The 22,349-nt window shown below is 33.8% G+C and overlaps 1 protein-coding gene across 1 annotated transcript; it reads right to left on the bottom strand.

The window, feature by feature from the left end:
* Window positions 1-7,628: 7,628 nt before the first annotated feature.
* LOC125056794 (protein big brother-like) lies at window positions 7,629-13,701 on the bottom strand. The gene is made up of 3 exons (XM_047660084.1): window positions 13,395-13,701; window positions 12,832-13,011; window positions 7,629-8,467 (listed from the first exon to the last, which is right to left on the bottom strand). Exons 1-3 carry the CDS (start codon window positions 13,566-13,568, stop codon window positions 8,111-8,113), a joined length of 711 nt encoding a protein of 236 aa, XP_047516040.1. The 5' UTR covers window positions 13,569-13,701; the 3' UTR covers window positions 7,629-8,110.
* Window positions 13,702-22,349: the final 8,648 nt, after the last annotated feature.

The raw sequence follows: 22,349 nt of genomic DNA, 5'->3' as shown, positions 1-22,349 counted from the left end.
ATGTTGCCATATTTAAAGTAATAGTGATGCGTTCAGTTCTTGTTCAATCAGATGAATGAACAATGTGTGTGAATAGTCAATCATTTCAAACAATAAAATAATATTATTTCTATATCAAAATTGTATAAAAGTGCTCTGATATAAGTTTGGTACTAGTACTATGTAACTACAATCAGTTTTTTGACGTCTTATTACAAAGCGCGGCGCGGCGACTAGTGCCATCACCGATCATTAATTCACGGGTTTTTACTTTGTCACAACACTATTTTTATTTCATCAAAAACTGACAACACCGTAAACGTCAGTTGACTTCGTCTAATTAAAAATTCGACTATAGTACTCGACCTCCGACGGAGTGAAGGCCTCCTACAAATTCTTACACTTATTATAATTTTAATAACCTACTCAATACGACGCAATGTGTAGTAAAAGGTAGTCTTTGTCATCATTAGCAACGATTTAGGCGGAACTAGACTAGGGGCACCGTGTAAACTTTAGTAAAAGTTAAGCTAGTCAAGACAAGGCAACCATGTCTCAAAGAAGAACGGCTGTTTAAAGTTGCAAATTACCGCGGTTTGTGATTTACAGAATATTATCACTATGATTAAAACGCTCCAATATAAACACTAAAAACGCGTTGTATAATTTATTATTACTTTATTAGTTAATACCGAATAAAGAATACAACGCGTTTTTGGGGTTTAAAAAATGTATGTGGTACATACATTTTTAAAACCCGAAATTTCATAAATACTAGCACCACGAGTTTTGATATTATTAACGTCTAAAAATCGTAATATTCATTATTAAGTGACAGATAGATATTGGACTCTTTTAACCTTTGTTTCCTAATGATCTAGAAAATTATGTCGAGCAATAATTGTCATAAGCACAAAAATGGATAGTTTTTAAATAAATGTACAAATATGTAGCGCCTTTCAAATTCTATCAGCAAGCTTAAAGGCTGATTTACACGTATTAAGTTGCCAAGTCTTAACTAAATTTTAACTAAATTTCAAGTGACTTAATTTTAAGTAACCGTTTACACGTAAAAATACTAAATAATTAGTTAAACTCATTTATTCGCTCAAGATGGACGACCACAGAACAAAATATTATAGGATTTTCTCTTCCTGATTGGGGATTTACTGTATTGTATGCTCCAATACATGATTGTGAAGGTTCTGGGGACTCAACGTTATACGTATTTGAAGAAGGCGAAGGAGTAAAACGGCTACTATTATTCATTGGGGAAGGGGTTCTACTACTGTTCATTAATTGTTGTATACGCATATCGGACAAATAGTTTTGGATATGTTTTTGAGCTTCCAGCGCCGAATGCAAAAGCATAGCTTTGCAATGACTCCGCCAGCTTATGCTTTTCACTTAAATTTAACTAAATTTTGCCTGTCCAAACGTGTCAAGTGATTAGCCACGCCCACCAACTTAACCGAAAAATAGACAAAATTCTATTCTACCTTGTTTAGTTTCAACTAAATTTTAACTTGCAACTTCTTACTAAATTCACTGTTTACACGGGTTAAGTTACTTAAAATTAAGTTAATATTTAGTAAATTTTTAGTCAACTTAATACGTGTAAATCGGCCATAAGGCCGTTTCTCCACTGCTCCGGTCCGGCAAACGTTAGTTACCGATCCGATTAAATAAACGAATAAACTTGCCAGAGCAATAAAATATTTAGAATTTAGAACGTTTTATTAATAAAATAAAGTACATATATGGGTTTTAGTTAATATAAGTGTTGCATGATAAATATACAAATATCGATTATTGTCGGATCGGATATAGTGGAGAAGCGCAATCTGGCCTTCCGATATTTTTCTCATGACTCACTCCGGTATCCGACGCCGGACCGGAGCAGTGGAGAAAGGGCCTAAGCCTACGATCAAGTATTCGTACGACGTGTTCGTGTAAACAAGAAATGATATTCTTGACAGCGAACTCACTAATTGTACTTACTTCTACTATACTTTAGTGTAGTTTACTTTATTTGCTTTATTGCCGAACACTTGTTATTGTTTGGCCGTCTTCATCGGTTTTAAAGGTCTTATTCATAGAAAATTATTTAAAAAATCCAGAATTCACTTCCTGCGTACAGATTTTTTTAGACTACGTCAGACAGTAAAATTTCATTTAATAGGTGCCCGTTTTTAACTAACTTAATGCATGTAAGGACAACGGTCAATTATTCTTTCTCTTATAGTGCCATCTCTTTTCGGACGGTTGCCGATGTATTTTAATTCTAGCTATTTATTCGGATGCTGTGCTTCTGAAAAATGACTGGCTGCTTTTACCAAACCATTGACGAAGATTATTTAACCAAGACATGCGCCTTTGCCTTGAATGATTAGTTGAAGGAGCTAAAGGAGTAAATAATAGATTTGTTTAAACTGGACTAATCAAGTTTAATGATGAAAACCACTCGTTGACACTTTGATAAAATCATAAAGTAAAACATTGAAGAAATGAGTATGTATTACAAAATAGATTTCCTCACTGTTTCTCACTTGATGGTTCGTGCGAAATATATTATTTTTATTTTGGTTTTTTACGTGAAAGAAAAACATTGTATCATCAAGCTATATTTTAAAATAAAACAATTTATATAAGCATGTAATACTAATAAATACCTATTCGACATAAATATTTTTTATTTGCACATATTAAAATCCGTTGCATCTGTAGGGTCCCGGGATTAGATCACCTGATCATCCAGGGATCAGGCGGCGCGCTCTCTCAATTAGTTGGGATTATCGTACACGTGGCCAAAGATTACCGAACATATCCTCTCTGTATTTAATTGTTGAAACGTGTTTTTCAATTTTAATTGTTATCTATATCTAGGTTAATACATATTAATAAAGGACTTGAATTAATTACATACAAGTAGCTGCATAGATATATGCAAATTTCATTACACCTAAACCTGACCATTAATTAACTAAAATATTAAATTTTGTTTTTATTTATTAAATTCCTAATTTTATACTGACGCCTATCAATAACTTGAAATAATATTTGCCTGTATAGAGTACCTAAACCACGGAAAAACTCTACGCTTACATCGCCATAACTCAAAGGCTATCAATGATTATAGAAATTTAAAAATAGAATCTTTCGCGAATTTACAGAAAGTTTAAATTTATATATTGTCGTATCTGTACTCTGTAGCACTCGCTGTAACGAAAATCGGATGTTGAGCTGGGATTTGGCGCCATTATTTATTTTTAATTTTGACAACGATTATAATATGCGAAGGAGAATTAAACATTCTATATAATATTATTAGGGATTGGCTTTTAGTACTTTACTGGGTTTTATAGTTAGGCGCATAACCAATTTAAAGGATAAATTGTATCTCCGTATGACGCTACACAATACACATTACACATACCCCAGACGTATATGTACCTAAAAGTAAAAACCTTTTGAAACTTGTTTTTTTTAAATATTGCCATATAGTTTTAACTTTATGCCAGAACTTGTGTTTTAATACCCTTCTGATTTTGATATATGCAACTGCTTCATAAACTAACTAGGTAGGTACATCATAACTGGCTTGCTATGATGATAAATTCAAAATATTTATCTGATTCCTACTCGTTTACTTTAATACTGGAGATTTTAGTTCTAACCCTTTTTAATTTATAATTTTTAATCCGTTTAAGCAATACATAATTTATTCAATAGCGATATATTTTGAATGGCGCAATGAGTCATGTTTACATCCTATAAGATGTCTTCACTGCATACAAATATCCTTGCATCTGGCAATAAACGTGTTTTATTATAAACAAGCAGTCAATTTGGTTTTATGTAGTTATCTATGTTTAACGACAGCCGCTTTCTTCGTAGAAAACAGACGTTAATTCGAGGAAACATATGGAAGATGGCGCTACCTTTAAAGTGCCGCTCACATCCATAGCCGAGCTATAAAACTAACATTTAATGTATGCCCTGCTGTACTGTAATTTAAAACTGTGTAAACAAACAGTGTATCCAGAGTTTATTTTCCTCATTAGGTAAGCGCTAACCATTATAATTAGCTTCCGATAAATTTAGTTTAATTAAAAGGAAAATGACAGCTGAGTTGTCCGATAGTGACTATAGTACTTCGGTACAGAGATACCCAATGTAATATAAATAAAATAGTTACTAAAAATTGTGCTAGATTAATTATTATATCATTGAAGTTATTGTGTGTGTTGTATATCTTATTAAGTTATACATGACATTTGTTGGGGTTGTGTCTACTGATAAGACCTCAAATATTTCTTTTTTTCATTATTCATTTGTTTTTAGACTAGTTTATGACTTACCGCCAGGAATCAAAACGCGAACCTCTGGAGTATGCATATAGTCACGAAGGAAAGAATTCAGTTTTTATCTTCGTCTCATATGTTAACCCTTGCCTTGTGAAGACTTACAAGTGCATCTTATAAGTTTTCAAAGCATCCGAGTTACATCAAGTCATGCGTGATATGAGCACGGCGACGAGACTGGTTTAATTTATATCAAATTTCAACTCCTTCGAAAAGACTATAATCTTTTTAATACAGGCTGTATGTATATAAAGTTCGCTGCCTCTGCGTCTTGATTCGCACCCTGAGTGTATGGGTTCTGTTACTAGGGAATTTTTTCTTTTGGCTAATAATGCACTTGCATTGTAAAAGATCTAATAAATTCGGACGCAGGAACGTGTCTTAGTTGCGCCTTATTAGATTCATTGGTCATACCTATTTGATTATAATTATTCGTAGATACAATTGCTGAAGTGACAAAATTACAATGAATAAAAGCAATAAGTATTTCTAAAAAATTGGCATATAAACATGTTTTAATTTTGGTCAAATTGAATCCTCTCTGTTGTACATTTTGTTCAACAAAAAAAGTATGATAACCTAATCGGATGCGGGCAACAAGCCATATCGTTCCCACGCTCCACGCGGATTACACAAAATGCTCTTTTAGTGCTTCTTAACTGACCTGGGTCTTTTTTGCACAAAATGCATTGATAAATCACGGGTTCATTGTGAATATGGAGTTTTTTGCTGTCATCGATGTCCGAGGTACCTGCTTGTTTGACCGGGAAGGTGTCTAGCGTCACAATAAAAGATAAAATCAAATGATAATGTAAAGCTTAGTTCCGCGTAAAATTTAATTCTGTTTTTTGAACGTTGTTTTGACAAAAGATTTCGCTTACAAAGTGTTTTATCGGATGGCTTGCATCTTGCTACTGAGACTGTAAGGTTTTGTGTCACAATAAAATATTGTTCAAGATAAAAAGGTAGTTTAAGAATTAAATAAACTATTTTGTGTGTGTGTTTTACAGTACTAGTGCAAATATCCATGAGTCTCCGACTTAGTCCACTTAAATTACTCGATACTCGATCGGCAATAAGTATCTTTTATAAAGGCAGAAGGCTCACCTGATGTTAAGTGACGTCAGTGCTCATGGACATTCACACAGCAAGAAGGCTTGTCGGTCACCTACGAATCTGTAAGCTCTTTTCTTAAAAGATCCTAAGTCATATATTGGTTTGGGTATTCCTCGACGGTTCCACATAGTTGTGGTGCGCGGTAGAAAGTCTTAGGAAACGCTCAGTTGATTTTTTGTGCCACTACTTCTTTTATATGAACACATTTTATTTGCCATTCATTGGCCTGCACATTCTATCTAATATATAAAATTCTCGTGTCACAGTTTTCGTTGCCATACTCCTCCGAAACGGCTCGACCGATTGTCATGAAATTTTTTGTGCATATTGGGTATGTCTGAGAATCGGCCAACATCTATTTTTCATCCCCCTAAATGTTAGGGGTAATCCACCCCTAAATTATTTTTTATATTTTTTAGACAAAATTTTTAATTTCTATTTTTTTATGATACAGCATTAAAAAATACATACAACCCCTAATTTTCACCCCTCTACGATCAACCCCTATTTTTTATTATAAATGATATACATGGCAAAACGACGTTTGCTGGGTCAGCTAGTTTTAATATATAATAAATAGATTCCCGGGTTTTAAAAAGGGAGCATATATTTTTTTAATACTTTAAACCCATTGAGCCGTGAAGTGTATATTTTACGGTTCACTGTTTAATGATTAATTAAAAACATTTAAACAGCAATTAAGCTCATGTTTAACAAGCGGTGCATTTCCTTAGTAAATTACAAAATTAGGTGAGGGTGGAGGGTTCGCACAGGTGCGTTGCGCGTGCGTGCAACAGCCCTGCTCAATAACATGTGTTGGATTGCCTAATAGCACTTAATTGCTATTTTATCAAGAATCCATAAGGGTTTTTACCTGATCTTGAACGGTTTATACAGTTTATTTACTTCAAAATCTAGATAAACACGGATATTCACAGATAAAACATAAGGATTTTACAGAAAAAAATCAATATCATTTACAATAAAACATATCTACCTACAACCAACTCAAAAATGCATTTAAGTTGGTTGTAAGTGTGTTTATAACCAATGATATGTTATTAAATAGAAAGCGAAAATAATGTGCCTAATTGACTTGGCTAAGTGGTAATACGAAAATTTATATACCTAAAATTTAAATTAACAAAATTATATAATATTTGCTGCCTCTACAAATTGAAAATAAAACCAGAACTTTTAGTAAGTTTCGTTTACATTTAAAGGAGATATTCAGAAACTTTAAAACTTATAATACCGTAAAAGGTACTGTATAAAATTGTAGGGAGCATAATATGTATAGCAGTGTTTCCCGAGGTGGGTACCACGCCCCATAAGGGGACAATTACATTGTTAAGGGGGGCTATTCGAAATTAAAAAAAAAATAGTTATTTGGAATTTCAGTTCTTCATTTTATGTTTTAAAATCAACTTCCTGTGTTTCGTTAAATCTCAAAGGTTCTTAAGTCAGCCATTCAATTTTAGATATTTAAAATTATGTATGTTATACATAATATATCATAAGAATTTTATTAAGAGTAAGGTGCCCAACTGGGAAACTCTGCTGTATAGGCTAATATTTTCACTTGTTAAAAATATTAATTTGTTAAAGTAATTATTCTTATTATTTATATTTTAATAGGTTCTATTACTAATAGCTCAAGTATTTTGCATTTTATTAGACTTTAAAGGCAGACACTCCTGAGACCGCGATTTACATCGGAAATTACAATTGGAAGTATTTATTGTAAAACACTGTTACGTTATTAAAAGTCTTTACAAAAAATGTGTTATTAATGTGCGTGTGCAGGTGTTATTAAAAACCTTTACTAATATTAAATAAAGAGCAATCTGTTGCCAATTGCCATTCTCAAACCTTGGGTTTTGCTTTTGAATCCCGGCTGTGCGCCAATGGAAATTCTTTTTACGTACAATGCTTATATGAACGTCTGGCATAAGTACTGGCACACATTACTGCTTAGTTTGAGGGCTCAAGGCTTCAAAGACGTTATTTGTATATGTAATTAATTTTCAATAGGCACATTGTACCAACACCTAGTATTTAAAAATGGTAAATAGTTCAAAAATTATCTGTTATAAAAGTTATAAAAGCTTTCGCATTACTTCTCACTATGGTGTAAAAAATAACGGGTAAAAAAAATAAAAACCAACCTTAAAATTTATACATACCTATTTATTCACATTACTATCACATTTAATAAACAAATTATCTTAAAATTAAATAACACAACTAAATCAATGTAATATCACTTTAAACATACAAATAATTTTCATAACTTCAGAAAGTATCTACAAATAATGTCGCAACTCTATAGTTTAAAAGTTAAAAAATTAAGCCGAAATCTAACAAAAATCTGCAATCTTTTCCGTAGGTTCCTATACATGTCTCTAAATTTTAGAAAGAATTATTAAAATGATAGGTACAAATAGCTTAAACGTTAAGCTACGTTTTGATAGGCCTATCCATACTACGAGGCATTTCGCTTATGGTTAATACAAAAGACTTTCATAGCGCTACAAAAATCTTATAACTACGATTGCAATACTTTCTTCATCTAAGGTACATTAAGGTATGCATCCAATATTGATTGCTTGACAATCTGTACAGCTTTCAGTGGAAAGACTAAGATGAGTTTACGATATGAGCGCACCCTGAGAGTGAGGTTTTATGTGTACAGGGTGTGAGGGATGTGGATGAGATGGATGTGGTGCGTGAGGTGGTTGCCTTCCCGGGTGACAACGCTGAACGCCATGGACCTGGGAGTGACCACGCATATCCTCGCCGTGTTCTCTGTAAGCGCGCTGTTTATCTTCAAAGTCACGCAGCCTCTGATTATAACGTTCTATTTGGTCACGCAATGCTGCATCTTCAATAGCAGCGCGTTCTTCGTCGAGTTCAAGACACCCTGCACCGTCCAAACGCTCCAAATCGATCCATCCCCGCCATCTCACGCACACTCCATTCATTATGAACCGGGATATGATGTGAGCCTGTAAAAAAAGGTCTATATTAATTCCTAGAAAACAAAAAGAGGCGCAAAAAATATCGATGTAGGTGGTGGACGGAGGAAGCATTTGTCATTGACTGTAGACGGTTTTGATGATTAAGTAGTTTGCCGAAAAAGGTTTATAATTGCCTCCATAGCTCAGTCTACCTAGTTTTTTCTTATGTTAAAGTAATTACCCAATCGGTGAAGACATATCGTAGGAAGAACATTTAATTTACATGGCATTAAATTTTAATATATTTGATTTAGACTATATATTTTTAAGATTAGGCAATGAATGCATTGATTTATGTCCGGTTTCTAAGTTCAAAATACAGGTCGCAATTTCTTAGAATCGTAAATTTTAACATAAAAGCCCCAACCGGCAGTCGTTATCCATAGAATAGTTATTGAAATTCAAAATAATTTTGAATTATATATATACTGTATTTATAAGTTTCTTTTTTTAAAGTGCATGGTTTAAAACGACAGAAGGCAGACGTAAAGTATTGCGTGCTTGTTTCGACATCCGCTCTTTCCAATACTTATATATAACATTTAATTAGTAAGTTAACCTCAACTTTAGTAATTACAATAATAACCACAGAGCACCATTTCAACAAACCCTATGCTAACCGTATGGCTGTTTTGAAGAATACAAATAATTTTATTTAAACTCTATATCTTACTAAATTTAATTATAGTATTGTCTTTTATTGACATAATTTTTACACATTTAAAGAAAACACTTTTTTCTTTAAATTTAATTATTCCTTCGACGTAGTCATTGTACAGATAACACTACCAAAAATGAACTGGCCGAATAAAATAATTTGAATACCAAAATTATGGTCTTTTTTCAAGGCTCAATAAGTTGTCTTCTGCCATTAGAGGTAATAAGGCATAAACTTTCTTTGAAATTATTTATACACTACGCTTCGCGCGCTTTACAGTGATATTTAGATTTATATCTTAAAACGTTATTTTTTAAATAATACTTAGTGCTGTTATAATACATATCTGTAAACGTATTATTATTATCATCTAGCGTTATTAAATTATACTTTAAATGTTGCCTGCAATATCGCAATGCCTATACATTTGGAAATATGATATGAATGTGTAGTTTATAATGTTTGAAACGAACGCTGTAGGTATCTAGTAAATCTATAAACTATACGTTCCTAACTGCTTAGTTATCACATCAGAAGGCTGGTGAGGACAGAAGGGGAAAATGAAAACGATCGGCGGCCATCTTGTTGGGCGGGCGGAGCTTTCCACTTCCACCCTTCGAGGGCTTTTCCGTATTGATTTTCCACTGTTACTATACAATATATGGATTTATATACCTTGGTGCGTATTTTGGATTCTACGCATAGAATAAGAGAAAATGAAATACTCCAAAGGTTAAGAAGAAACATAATTTTAGTAGACATGTGCGGTAATTAGACTACCGAAAACATACAACAGACTTATATTAGCTTTACGAAGCGTAGACATTTTTTCCTTGACGAAGTGATTCTTTAAAGACTGTATCTGTTAGTATCTCTGGGGGCAAAATTTCACCAATCAATTGAAACTTGTTTAGTAGTAGTTTTAAGTTGTTAATATTATTTTCAAACGGACTTAGAGAACTTAACTTTGCACCTAACGCTAGTTTCTTACCTAATAAAAACCGCTCTATGAGCAAGGGTTTACGAGAATCTTTGGTACTGCCTTGCGATTCTGTAACTCACTTGGACAGAATCGCAAGGCTGTATTTATTCCCTACCAAAACCTTCACCAGCGAGCGAAGAAAACAAATTTCTATCGTACCTTTTCGATACAAGAGGCACATTTTATTAAGTTTAAAAGAAGAGGGTTAGTGCACACTCGTCTGTAATGTTAAATGAACCAAGTGTAAATAAATATAAGTATTCATAGAAGCGCAGCGGGCGGCCTGTGCGTAACGAAGGGGCCAAATTCAATAAAACTTTCCATCAAATGGGTTTCTCAAGTGCTAGCATTTCGATGCCTGCATTCTGTAAGATTCTGAGGCATAACTATAAAATTAATAACTAGTACTCTTTACGGTTCCTAATATTTACAGCATATTATCGAACAGTGAACAGTATCGTAACTGAGAAGTTGGATTGACTTGACACAAAATAGTACAAACAATGTGGTGCGCATTGGTTTACGCAATGTACCTCTGTAGGTACTGTAGGTGTGACTCTTCCCTGAGGTTGTAAGTTGGCCCGGACTGTGCACCAATTGACTTTCTGTATACGTGTGAATTTGTACGTTGAATGAAACATCGTCAGAAAAATGTCATGTCGTATACCCAAAAAGCAGACGGGGCGTGTCAGGCACAGGAAGCTGATTACCTACTTGCCTGTTAGAAAAAACAAATGATGACGACTGTTTTGTGATCATGTGTTTTACATACAGAAATCTGAGGCTCGGACCTGCCCTGCGATTCTGTAACTCACTTTTCGAACTCACACAGCGGTTTTCGCAGCGGTGACTCATTTTGATAAGGTCCATCCTTGTAGTTTATTGTTTATCGGAATGCCAAATCGTAAAATGACTGCTTCACGACTAATTTGAGCGCGACCGCCGCTGAGAAAACCGCTGTGTGAGTTACAGAATCGCAGGGCTGACCTGGTTGTAGTGTCACTGTTTTGTCACGCAAGACTCTGATACAATGTGTACATTATAAAAACGCGTTAAATTAACTGAAAGGTTTCGTTAATAATGTTCCCTATTTTTACTAATTTCTATTCTTTAAAGAAGTAGTAGTGTATTATTTAATTACGTTTAAATAAATTATGAAAATTTTTATAAAATTATAAGCGAGTTCGTATAAAACAACTCCTGCACTTTTCCTCCTTATGAAATACCTTTTAAGCTTTATAGTATATAATAGATAATATTCCCCAAATACCTTAAACTATTAATGCACTCACATGCCTACACATTAAGTTAACCGGAACAATCAACGGAGTAGAAAAGATGTCGTTCATTCAACATGAATTAGCTACAGAGCGTGACCGGCGTTTTATGTATGGTATTATGTTTTTTGTTCTGTTATTTATGTCTTAATTTTCTTAGCCGGAATTTGATAAGAGAAATTAAGTCATTAGCAGCTATGGCTCCGATAGTCATTTCGTTGCAAGCCTTCGCGTTGAAGTGACTCATTTTATTAAGGCCATTTATTACTCACGTTACTAAAAATTGTGAATATCACTTCTAAAAGATTAAAAAAAAATTAACATGAATATAATTTATAACGAGATTTATAACTTAGGGTTTTTATTTTATTTACCTTCCGGGCTTCCTTGTGTTTTCGATAAAAGTATGCTATAGCGCTACAACCTCTTTAGGTCTTGGTCTCAGATTTATGAATCTGTTTCATGATCATCTAATAGGCAAGTAGGTGATCAGCCTCCAGTGCCTGACACACGCCGTTGACTTTTTGGGTCTAAGACCTGTCGGTTTCCTCACGATGTTTTCCTTCAACGTTCGAGCAATTAATATTAAATGCGTACATAGCAAGAAAGGCCATTGGTGCACGGCCGGGGAACGAACCTACGACCTCAGGCATGAGAGTAGCACGCTGAGGCCAACACTGCTCGTACATAAGCTATAGATAGTATCAAAACATCTTCTACTTGTATTTTTATTGTTTTCTCTCCTCTAAAATGGATTTGATATCCAGACAACAGTTGGACGTAATGGCAGTAAACAACGAATAGATAAACCAAAAAACCATGGTCAGATAAAACCATAGCCAGCAACAAATGAATGTCTTGAAAAACAATGAATATCGTAAGCAAAATATTATGTAATTTACGTTCTAAATTCAATTTTATTTTTTACTTTTTGGTGTATTTTATTACTTTTTAAAGGTTGAAAATGAATAAATATAATAACGTTATTAATGTAGTTAACGATATCAGCTAGTAGTTACATCATAGCGGAATCCAACTCGCACTATTTTATTATTTTATTAGCCAGTTAATGAAACTGGTAACTAATTAATATTAGTCATTACTTATGAGGAAATATTTCGTAACTGTAAACAAGTTTTAAATTGCTCTATCTGCCATTGTATTTCTGACTTATCACCATCATAATTAATATGCAACTTTGCCTAGTCTTCTAATGCAGATACATATTTTGATTAGGTATAAGAAAATAAAATCTACCCAGTTGGTCTATGTCCGTGGAAATAAAAACTCAGCTACACTGAGCTATAGAGGCAAGTGGGTTTATTGAACGCTATTATTGTGTTCAAAATTGTGAATATTGAAATTATTAGTGAAATTAAATGCTACTAAGCTAGTAGGTTTCACAGGATTAAGCTTTAAGAAAACTATAACTTACTTTGCCGTTTTCTTTCTGAAAATCACAGCCCCGGTTGTTGTATGGTGAATGATCGAATACAAGTTGAAGGTTGGTTCCGGTAGCAGTGAAGGCGATTTCGGTGTGACCCTCACGACAGCCGCTGGTAAAACGCATCTGTCTTTCTTCTGGGGGGCGGTCACGGTAGCCTGTGTACCTAACCTAGAAACCACAGAATTTAGTTTTTACTTCTTGCGATATTCGACGGATTAGCAATTCATTTCAACACTACAGTTTTCATGTTTGAGTTATGACGAACCCAAAAATAATATTCTTAATATGAGTAAAATACATTTCATGTCACAAAATTATGAATACCTATTCTATATTTAAGGGTCTAAGAGCGGAAAATAAGTCCACCAACCATAACCATATATAATTAAGGAAAATGTGACCAGGATAAAACGTGATTCATAATTTACAGGTTGATAATATTTAATTAAGACTAAAATCTGTCTACCATAAAAAAAGAGAATACATAAGTCCTTCCGTATATCTTAAGAGTTAAAGGAACGCACATCATCTGGAAAATTTAGCAAATTTACCTCGCTCTCCCTGCTCAGTCTTTTAAAGAGATCATCAGATTCGAACTTCGCCTTCTGGTCGGGGACCACTCGCGGCATCTTAAATATAAACCTCGGTTTAGGCTGCTCATAGAGCCCAATGGAGTCAAAAGGTAACATTCCGGCGAGGGATGCAGGATCACTCATTGCGTGCATAACATTAATCTTCACAACACACTTAGCATTACTCGAACTACAACACTGTAAACTATCGACGACGCGAAATGGAATCAATACACGACTCGACACTACGGCTTACGACCACTGAATGAGGTCCGTAGCACTGTATGACTGTAGGGACAGAGTCTCAGAGATTCCTTTGAGGCGGGGTTTTCCAATGGAGGGGGCGCCGCCCGACCAATACCAAACGATCCATCCCGCCCCACACAGTCTAACGCCTCCTTTGCGTAATTTCGGGAGCTATCAGGCGGAAAGAGGGTTTTCTCCCCTCGAAATGTTTCAAAATAAATACTGTAAGTAACAAAGCACATGAATTTATAATGATGGGCATTATGCTCTGTCAATTCGAGTGTTTTATGTACTGTATCATGTTTTGTTCCTTTGTAAGATAAATATAGCTTATGTATAGGGGGAGCATGATCCCAGGATACGAAATTCGATATTTTAAGCCTCACTAAGCATCTAACAATCTAATAATATATTTTATTCACGGCGTAATGTTATAAAATAAAATGTGTTCCAGTTTTGCAAATGGGTTCACATTGTACAATTGCGTTTTTATATTCATTTATGTATTTAAAATATTAATAGGTTTTAAATTCAGTTACACGTAACTTTGAGATCTGAGAGCCTTATAAAAGGTAAGAATATTGTTATTTTTTTCAGATATTGAAATCTATTAGATAATTTAATTTATGAGTGGGTATAGAATAATTTTAGTACCTAATACATAATAAGGTACTAAACAATAAATATATTTTAAAAGTTCAGTTCTTGACCTGTTTTAGAGTAAATTTAAATGAGTTTCATTATTTTTTATATCTAAAGTTTAATTTAAGTTTCTGTTCTATGACATTGTTATGGTTCAAATACAGTCTGCCTAAAAAGGGCATTAATTTCAGTATGTAGGTTTGATTATATAAAAGGTGTTTGATATGAACCTTCTGGTTTTCTGTCTTAACTGATACCGCAGCCCATGGACACCATGCCAGAGGGCTCGTGAGTGCATTGCTGGCCTATTAAGAATTGGTACGGTCTTTTCTTGAAGGACCCTAAGTCGAGTTGGTCCGGAAATACTTTAGAGGGCAGCTGGTTCCACATAGTGGCGGTGCAGAAACTGCCTTAAGAAACTCTCAGTTATGGAACCACGGACGTCGAGATAATATGGAAAATTATGTGTGTACACTATCATACATTATATAAATGTTAAGAAATAATTATATTTCTTAAATTAGATTATTTTGTTTTTACAGATGTTTATTTCATTTTGTTTGTTAGTCTGTGGAAAAGACACTAGTTTCACTCTTTTATATATACCTATATCTTATTGTTCAATTAATGGACATTAATGCTCGATCACTTATATAATATAGGTATACACATATATCTATTTCCGTACGACAGTCGCTTTTTTCGTGTCACATACACGTGCAAATCCGTCAAACAGAACAATAAATTAAAAGTAATTCCTAAGATAACATCAAGAGATCTATTACAAGTAAGTCTTTGAAGCTTTTAACATACCTAATCACAAAAGGCGGCGACGAGTGTTGGAAATGTATCAAATGTTTAAATAAAGGCATCATGAGCGATCGATCCTTGATAACGCCTCGCTAAGTGTCGCTTTTGTTGTTATGTTTTCTATTTAAACTGTTACGTTTGTGCCGACAGAGAGAAAAGCAACAATTTACGATGTTCTTTGACATATTTTGTAAGAAATAAGAAAGGTGTTTCAAATGTTAAAGAATTAGAATGAATAGTCAGTTAAACATACTCTTTCGAATATTATAGGGAATTATTAAAATTGATATCATAATATTGGTACTGTTAGTATTGTGGCTAGTAGGCGCATCTCCAAACTTTGTATCGCGGCGGAGGAAAACGGAGCGGAGTCAAAAACCGATGGCGTGTCTGCGCAGAAGGCTCACCTACCTAGTCTATATAAAAACAAGAAAGAAAACAAAATACAGAAACATGCGAGCAAGACAAGTTAATTGTAGCGATTTTTGTTTTCAGTTTAACTATAAAGGTAGAAATTCGTGTCATTTATGGGTTCATAGTTAATTGGAGAAAACTCATATCTGTGTCGTTTAGTAGATAATTTTTCATGAAACGCAAGTATTATGTACTTAGGCTATAAGCGGTCTGTGCGTTTTAATCCGAATCAATTATTATATAGGCAGAAATAAGCTTTAAAAAAAATTGACAGACTGAAAACTTGACACTTGACACCAGGGAGGAGGAATAGGCTACCTATATGTCAACGGTAAATACTGTTATTGCGTTGTACCTACTGACTCAAGCTTAATGACAAATTATTCGACTGAATTTAACGAAAAGTACGTATAAATATAATAAATTCATAACTCTTATCTGCATTGTCACGTCTTCATTACATCAAAATGGCAGCACGTGTCATGCAATAGTCGTTTGATCTTTGCATCGCGCGGCGTTTTGTTCAAAGGGCCTACGCCCTACGCGCCCTTCAGACACCCACACGCACTAATGAATCTAATACTGAACTTCCATTAAGTCTTGTGTTTAAATTGCCTTTTTATAATAATTGAAGAAAAAAATACAGGCATATTATATACCTTAGTCTTGAATTCACTACCTCGTGTGGTCGTTCCTTATTATTAAATATAACATGAACATAATAAACTTTTAACTAATAAATTTTCTTTAGTTTTGTATCTATGTACATTGTATATATGTTTATAAATTCTGAAAAATTTTGTAATACCAAATTGTAAGCTAGTATGTAGTAGGTATTGGTCAACGGTTCATATCTCGTGCCTTACAGTACTAAAAGATGAATGAACAAGTTCAGCAGACTCCATCTTGAACTTATGCTACGTTCTACGAGGGCGGTCCGATAAGTACAGTCGGTCTTGACTGCAACATGCGGTCCGTCTATGGCCCGCTTTAGCCTCACCGCTCGATAGCACATTTACACCTTTACATTTATCTTTATCTTTTCACATAATGTGTCCTGTCCATTTCCATTTCAATCCTTTACTAGAAGTAACAGCATTTCTAAACTTTGTCAAGTCCTTTATTTCTTCTAGTTTTACTCTATCTTACAATTTTAGACCTATAACACTCCTTTCGATACTATTCTGACATAATCTCAGTTTGTTTTCTTGTTTATCAGTGAGTGACCAGGTTTGACATGCGTATTTCAGGCACAGTAATATACAGGGATCAAATACTTTTCTCTTGTAAAACCTTTTCAAGGTTCTGTTTTTCATTACTTCCGAAACTGACGAACAGCTTAGGTTAAATTATCTTGTCTCTTACATTTTCCATAAAGTTTATTATCTAAGAATTAAATTAAAACCGATAAAAATATACATTTATTCATGTAAAAATATTGAATGATAGCGAAGATATTTTTTATGTTCGCACATGAAGGTATAATTTCGGAATTCTCTAACTCACGTGCCTTTTTTCTGGAGGTTTTATGTGATAATCAGTAAGAGTTACTCCTAAGGCTTATAAGTAACCTGCGCAAGACTGGGATATAAGCTGCTACTATTTTATTCAACCATGAACTAAAATTAACTCGATTGAGGAATTGTGCCCGCAAACGCCGTCGATTTTTCAGTCGAAGACATGCCGGTTTCATCACGCTGCCGTCTTCGTCTTTCGAGTAAGTGCTGGCGGACTCAGTTTCCGCACTTACCTAGACTCTCACTAGGTCCGTTGTGCGTACCGAGTAAGTGTTATCTACGCACAATAATAAAAACATCAGTGCAAGGCGGTCAGTTCAACAGTTTTATCAACTTATATGAACTTGAATTTTGTTCGTAATGAGATTTCATTATATAAACAAATACTGAAGTAAATCTAGTATGCCGTGGGACCATACTTGATATTAAATGCTCCCACGCCCACATGCGTACGATAATGATAATATAAAAGAGGCCAGAAATTTTAATGTTACTATTATCTAATAACTTCTAAATATGAATGATAAAAATAAAAACAGGCCTAGTCGATAATCATCCATTCCGACCGATTCACAACCAAAGTCGGGTGCCTTGCGTTCTTACTTAACTTGCTTAGATTTCAAGTTCTAACACACTCAAGGCTAGATTCGGAAAAGAGATTTAGCGCTGTCGTTTCTGAACCTTACCCTCAGGTCCTTAGCAGCTCCAATCGAGTAAAAAAGCAAGAACAATACGTGAAATGAAATAGTTGTTACTACTACGTTAGTACTACTATTAATTATTAACTATTAGATTTTACATATTGTAACTTTTTATTTTGTTGCATCACCAGACAATCAGGCAGAATATGCGTATTTGGGACAAAACGGACGCACGGACATCGTTTCAATAGAAGCTGTAAAAAACTCAAATTCAAAATCGGTTGAGTTGAAACTCTCAAAAACTAAGAACTACCCGAAATTATAGCATATTTAGAAGGTATTCCTTTAAGACTTATATATGTAGGTAGACCCTACGTTAAACAAAACTTACTTAATAATAATTATTATGAATATTATAGACAGTTTAGTTCGTTAATTAACTGAAACTCCTTAAAAATAGTAATACTATGCTATTGTTTATTTTTATAGTTTGTTAATTTTATTCCTATTTATTACCATGTTGTTTATTCCTAATTTTGTTCAACAAGCTGTTGAAATATTTTTCCAAGGACCGAATTCATTATACCCATATATAATATTTATTAATAATTAACATACTAATTTATGTTTTTTGTAAATCAATAAAACACGGATTTTGATAAGGAACTAACCACATCCGTAAAGATAACAGGTTTTGTTTTGATTTTACGGCCGCACAATTAGGTAATTTAAATGGCCGTTAAGTTTAAAAATTGTATTTAAACTTTCACCGACAAAAGTCCAGAGTCATAAAGAGTCATGAAACTTTGCTAAATTTTATTGTTCTATCGCTTTGATTGCCCCTAATTCTAGTGCAAATGGCATGCCACGTCTTTGTATTTTGTCCGTCTATTGACTGTTGTTTGAAGGTAGGAAGAATTCCACGAAAACATAGATAACCGTCTGGAGGAACTTTCTCCTTAGAAGCAAAACTAAAACTATGGACAATGTAACCATATAAAATTTTATACAAAGAGTGCTATTCCAATAACCATTACATGTCGCTGAAAAGGACATCTCAAATAGATATCTAAAATTTTTATTTTAAACCTAAAGACATTTTTTGGGATTTTTTTAATAGAAAACAATGCGCTTATCGGAACTTTTTTATGTACAGTTGTGTCGCTTAAATCAAAATATCATATATTGTAACTAACTTAATGCAAACTTATAAACGCCAGTAAAAAGTGCTTCTAAATTTACATTTACTGCCATTTAAAAGCGTAGAACGGACGAGAAGAACTGGCAACACACTCTGCGTCACTCTTTTAAGTCGCCAAGGTTTTTTTTACAAAATAAAATCATTTTACATTAAAAACAAGCACCGGCAACCATTAAATTATGCTCCTCATCATGTGTTATTGTCTGGCCTTTTTAACTTTTTATCAATTTTACGTGTGCCAGACAATTGATTTAAGTAAACCAGCTGACATGACATATTCCGTTGTTACTTTTCCCTAAGGACACATATTAATCTTGTTCATAGATAGAAAATTCCATTTGTGCCCTAAGGTTCGAACTGACGACATCAGCGTTGAAAATCAGGAGTCACTAATGTAATACCTTGTACATATTACTCAGATTTTGCGTAGTGCTGAAGTAATGGTAGTACTCGCTTTTTAACTGCGCCCTTAGTTCTAGTACAGAAATTTAATCCCATAGATCTCAAACGTTACAAACTTAGGCTTATAACTTTAATAGTTTTAGTCACTAACCATAATATTACATATGTTCTAAACTATAAAAACACAAAGTTATTTGTATCAACTATAACGACTAGTTCTCACCTTAACTTTTTGTCTCCGTGACCCAATAAATCAACGCATTGTTAACACGTTTATAACCCGTTCATTTCCATATTTGCTTTACAACAACCAGTAGACATTTAATTAATTGATCCATAAGCTAACAATTGTTACTATTGACCCCTGAATGAAACAATAAAAAAATATACAATGAAAGGGTTACGTGTTCCCATTAGTATTATGTGAGACATAATGTGGGCAGTACAACTCATTTGTTCCACTTTTAAACCGAACTAGCGAAAAAAGTGAAGGCAAGCTTGAAATGCCGACAAAAGTCGTTGGCTTATTTATAATTTAAATTGGCATTTAAATCTTAGTAAATTACTGTTTATTTTGTGAAGTGAGAATTATATTTAATAACACACAAATATAGAGTTTTTACAATATTCTTAACCTACATAATAATAATTATTGAAAATGGAAAAATAGAAAAATAATAACTAATAATTAATATGTTTGGTCCCTGTGGCAGTGTACCTTTAATAAGGATTTCTTCGCTCCTCTCTTTGAAGTCTTCGTGTGAGAACTTTCTCTATTTGAAGTTACATAACCATACTACGAACCCATATATATATATATATATAATTTTTGTTTACGTGTATAATATTTGGAATTCTTATCTTATCTCTTTTTGAGATTATTTCTTTCAATATGTTCAATAAATTTCAAGCAATTGCTCTACAGCTAAACCAAGATTTAAAGACAGAGAGATAGGAGATATACTTGTTACTGTCAGTTAGCAATATTTCTTAAAACGTTAAGCTTAAAATCCATCTTATAAAGTATATATTCTGAAGTTTCGAGAAATTGCAACAAAAAATTTGGAAGACCGGAGATCCTGTTCCGGGTGAAGGTGATGTCATGAAGCAAAAAGTTAACTCCCCTTAACAGCCATCAATAAATTTCCGTCTAAATAATTTACATAGTTGAAATAGTTTTATTTCCACGTCTTACTAATTGATCATAAACTATACGTAAAAAATAAATGTGAGTTCGTTCGTATTGCTTCTTTGTATGGTTCTGTGTAATATACCTATCCATCAAGTAACAAGATCTTCTTCCTTCTGGTTTCTTCTATCTATGCTCGCCATAGACATTTTGTCTGATGATTTGATATTTTAAAAGAGTACCGAGAGATTTTTCGCCAGATTTTTCTCTCGGCCTACACCCTCTGTTTTCTTTACTGATGAGTAGGGATATTTACCGATACAAATTTAATGACGTGGAATAAGATACCTGTATCTTATATTCCATAATAAACATATTTTTTTCATTTAATATACAATGAATTGTTTACGCGAATTTCAACCCTGATTACTTCCTAAGTAATTTTTTTTTTATTTGCGCAATTTCTGTTTGATGTAAGAAAACATGGCGTAATGTCCGAAGTGTAATAAAAACCTAATAATTAGTGACGTATGTCAGGCTTAAAAGGCTAACATCCTATATTCCCTATAGAAAGGTGTATTTATCAATAAAAAAATACATGCAAAAATGTGACACTGAATATATAAAAATACTAGTGGACCCGACAGACGTTGTCCTGCATGATATTTCAAGCAATTAGTAAAGCAAAGTATGAAAGTACCGACTGCAGCGCCATCTGGCGGGCTGATTTGTGAATCTAAACCATTCCCAGATCCCCTTGAACACACACAAAAAATTTCATCAAATTCGGTCCAGTCGTTTGAGAGAAGTTCAGTGACATACACACTCACAGAAGAATTATATATATAAAGATTACTGCGCAGACGAAGCCGGGACTAGTAACAGGGACTCCAACTCATCGTAAAAGGAAAGAAGCCGTCAAAAGTTGTTTATGCGAGCAATTCCGGTCAACGCTTTGTCTTCGCCGCGCGGCCTTCAACGACACCCTAATAAAGGCGTGGCAAAAAATTCTAATGGCTGTTGATCCTATTTCAAAGTCATAAAATGCAACAAAATTAGCTTTGTTTGAAACTGCAAAGGTCCGACTGAATGAGGACAAGTTTTACCGGCATTTGGATTCTATTGTTTTATTACATTTGGGAAACATTTGTGCTATTGTCACGATATAATAAATTTCAATGGTGTAACTGGTCTAAATAGTGTTGGACTTTCTAAATCCTTTCTATTTGTTTGTTGTTTAAAGGTTATTTTATGAACCTTTGAATATATATCTGTTTCTTGTCGGCACTTAATGTATTCCCTGGTACTATTTAGCACAATTTATGGATTCAAGAGAAAAATAGGAGCCAGGAAAATATGTATATTGAGAATCGTTAATGTCCTTGGCCGGTTTTAGTAGTATATCAGTGTCGCTGCTTTGACCAATGATGAGTACAAGGAAAAGCCTTGTATCATGCGGTACACTAGTGTGATCAAGGGCGTACCAATTATTAAAAAGCCGGCAACGCACTCGCGAGACTTTTGGCATTGATTGTCCATGGTTAACATCAGGTGCCCACCTGCCCGTTTGCCCCCTGTTCTATCAAAAAAATGTCCATACTTATTGTCTATGTATTTATCCGCAATTTTTAATAATAAATTAATTCAAACCAAGTTAAGAGTTGGTACGAAGTTACTAATAAAATCTATTCACACCTTTATTTTTTCATCAGTGCCACATAACAATCGTTTTATCATGACTTTTTATGATGACCCAGTGAACTTATCACCCACATATGTTTCTGTAAAATATGGTGAAATCTTAGTTATTTCTAAAAAACAAAAGAAGTAAAAGACATCACATATCTTGAAGTTAGACGAATTCTATTGGAAAATGAAATTATTGTTTATTACATAAGCTTATGTGTGTGTTTGTTATACATGTTTCTCATC

This window comes from Pieris napi, chromosome 15, assembly GCF_905475465.1.
Source record: "Pieris napi chromosome 15, ilPieNapi1.2, whole genome shotgun sequence".
In the NCBI taxonomy this organism is placed as follows: domain Eukaryota; kingdom Metazoa; phylum Arthropoda; class Insecta; order Lepidoptera; family Pieridae; genus Pieris; species Pieris napi.
This window is presented reverse-complemented; position numbering and strand designations above follow the sequence as displayed.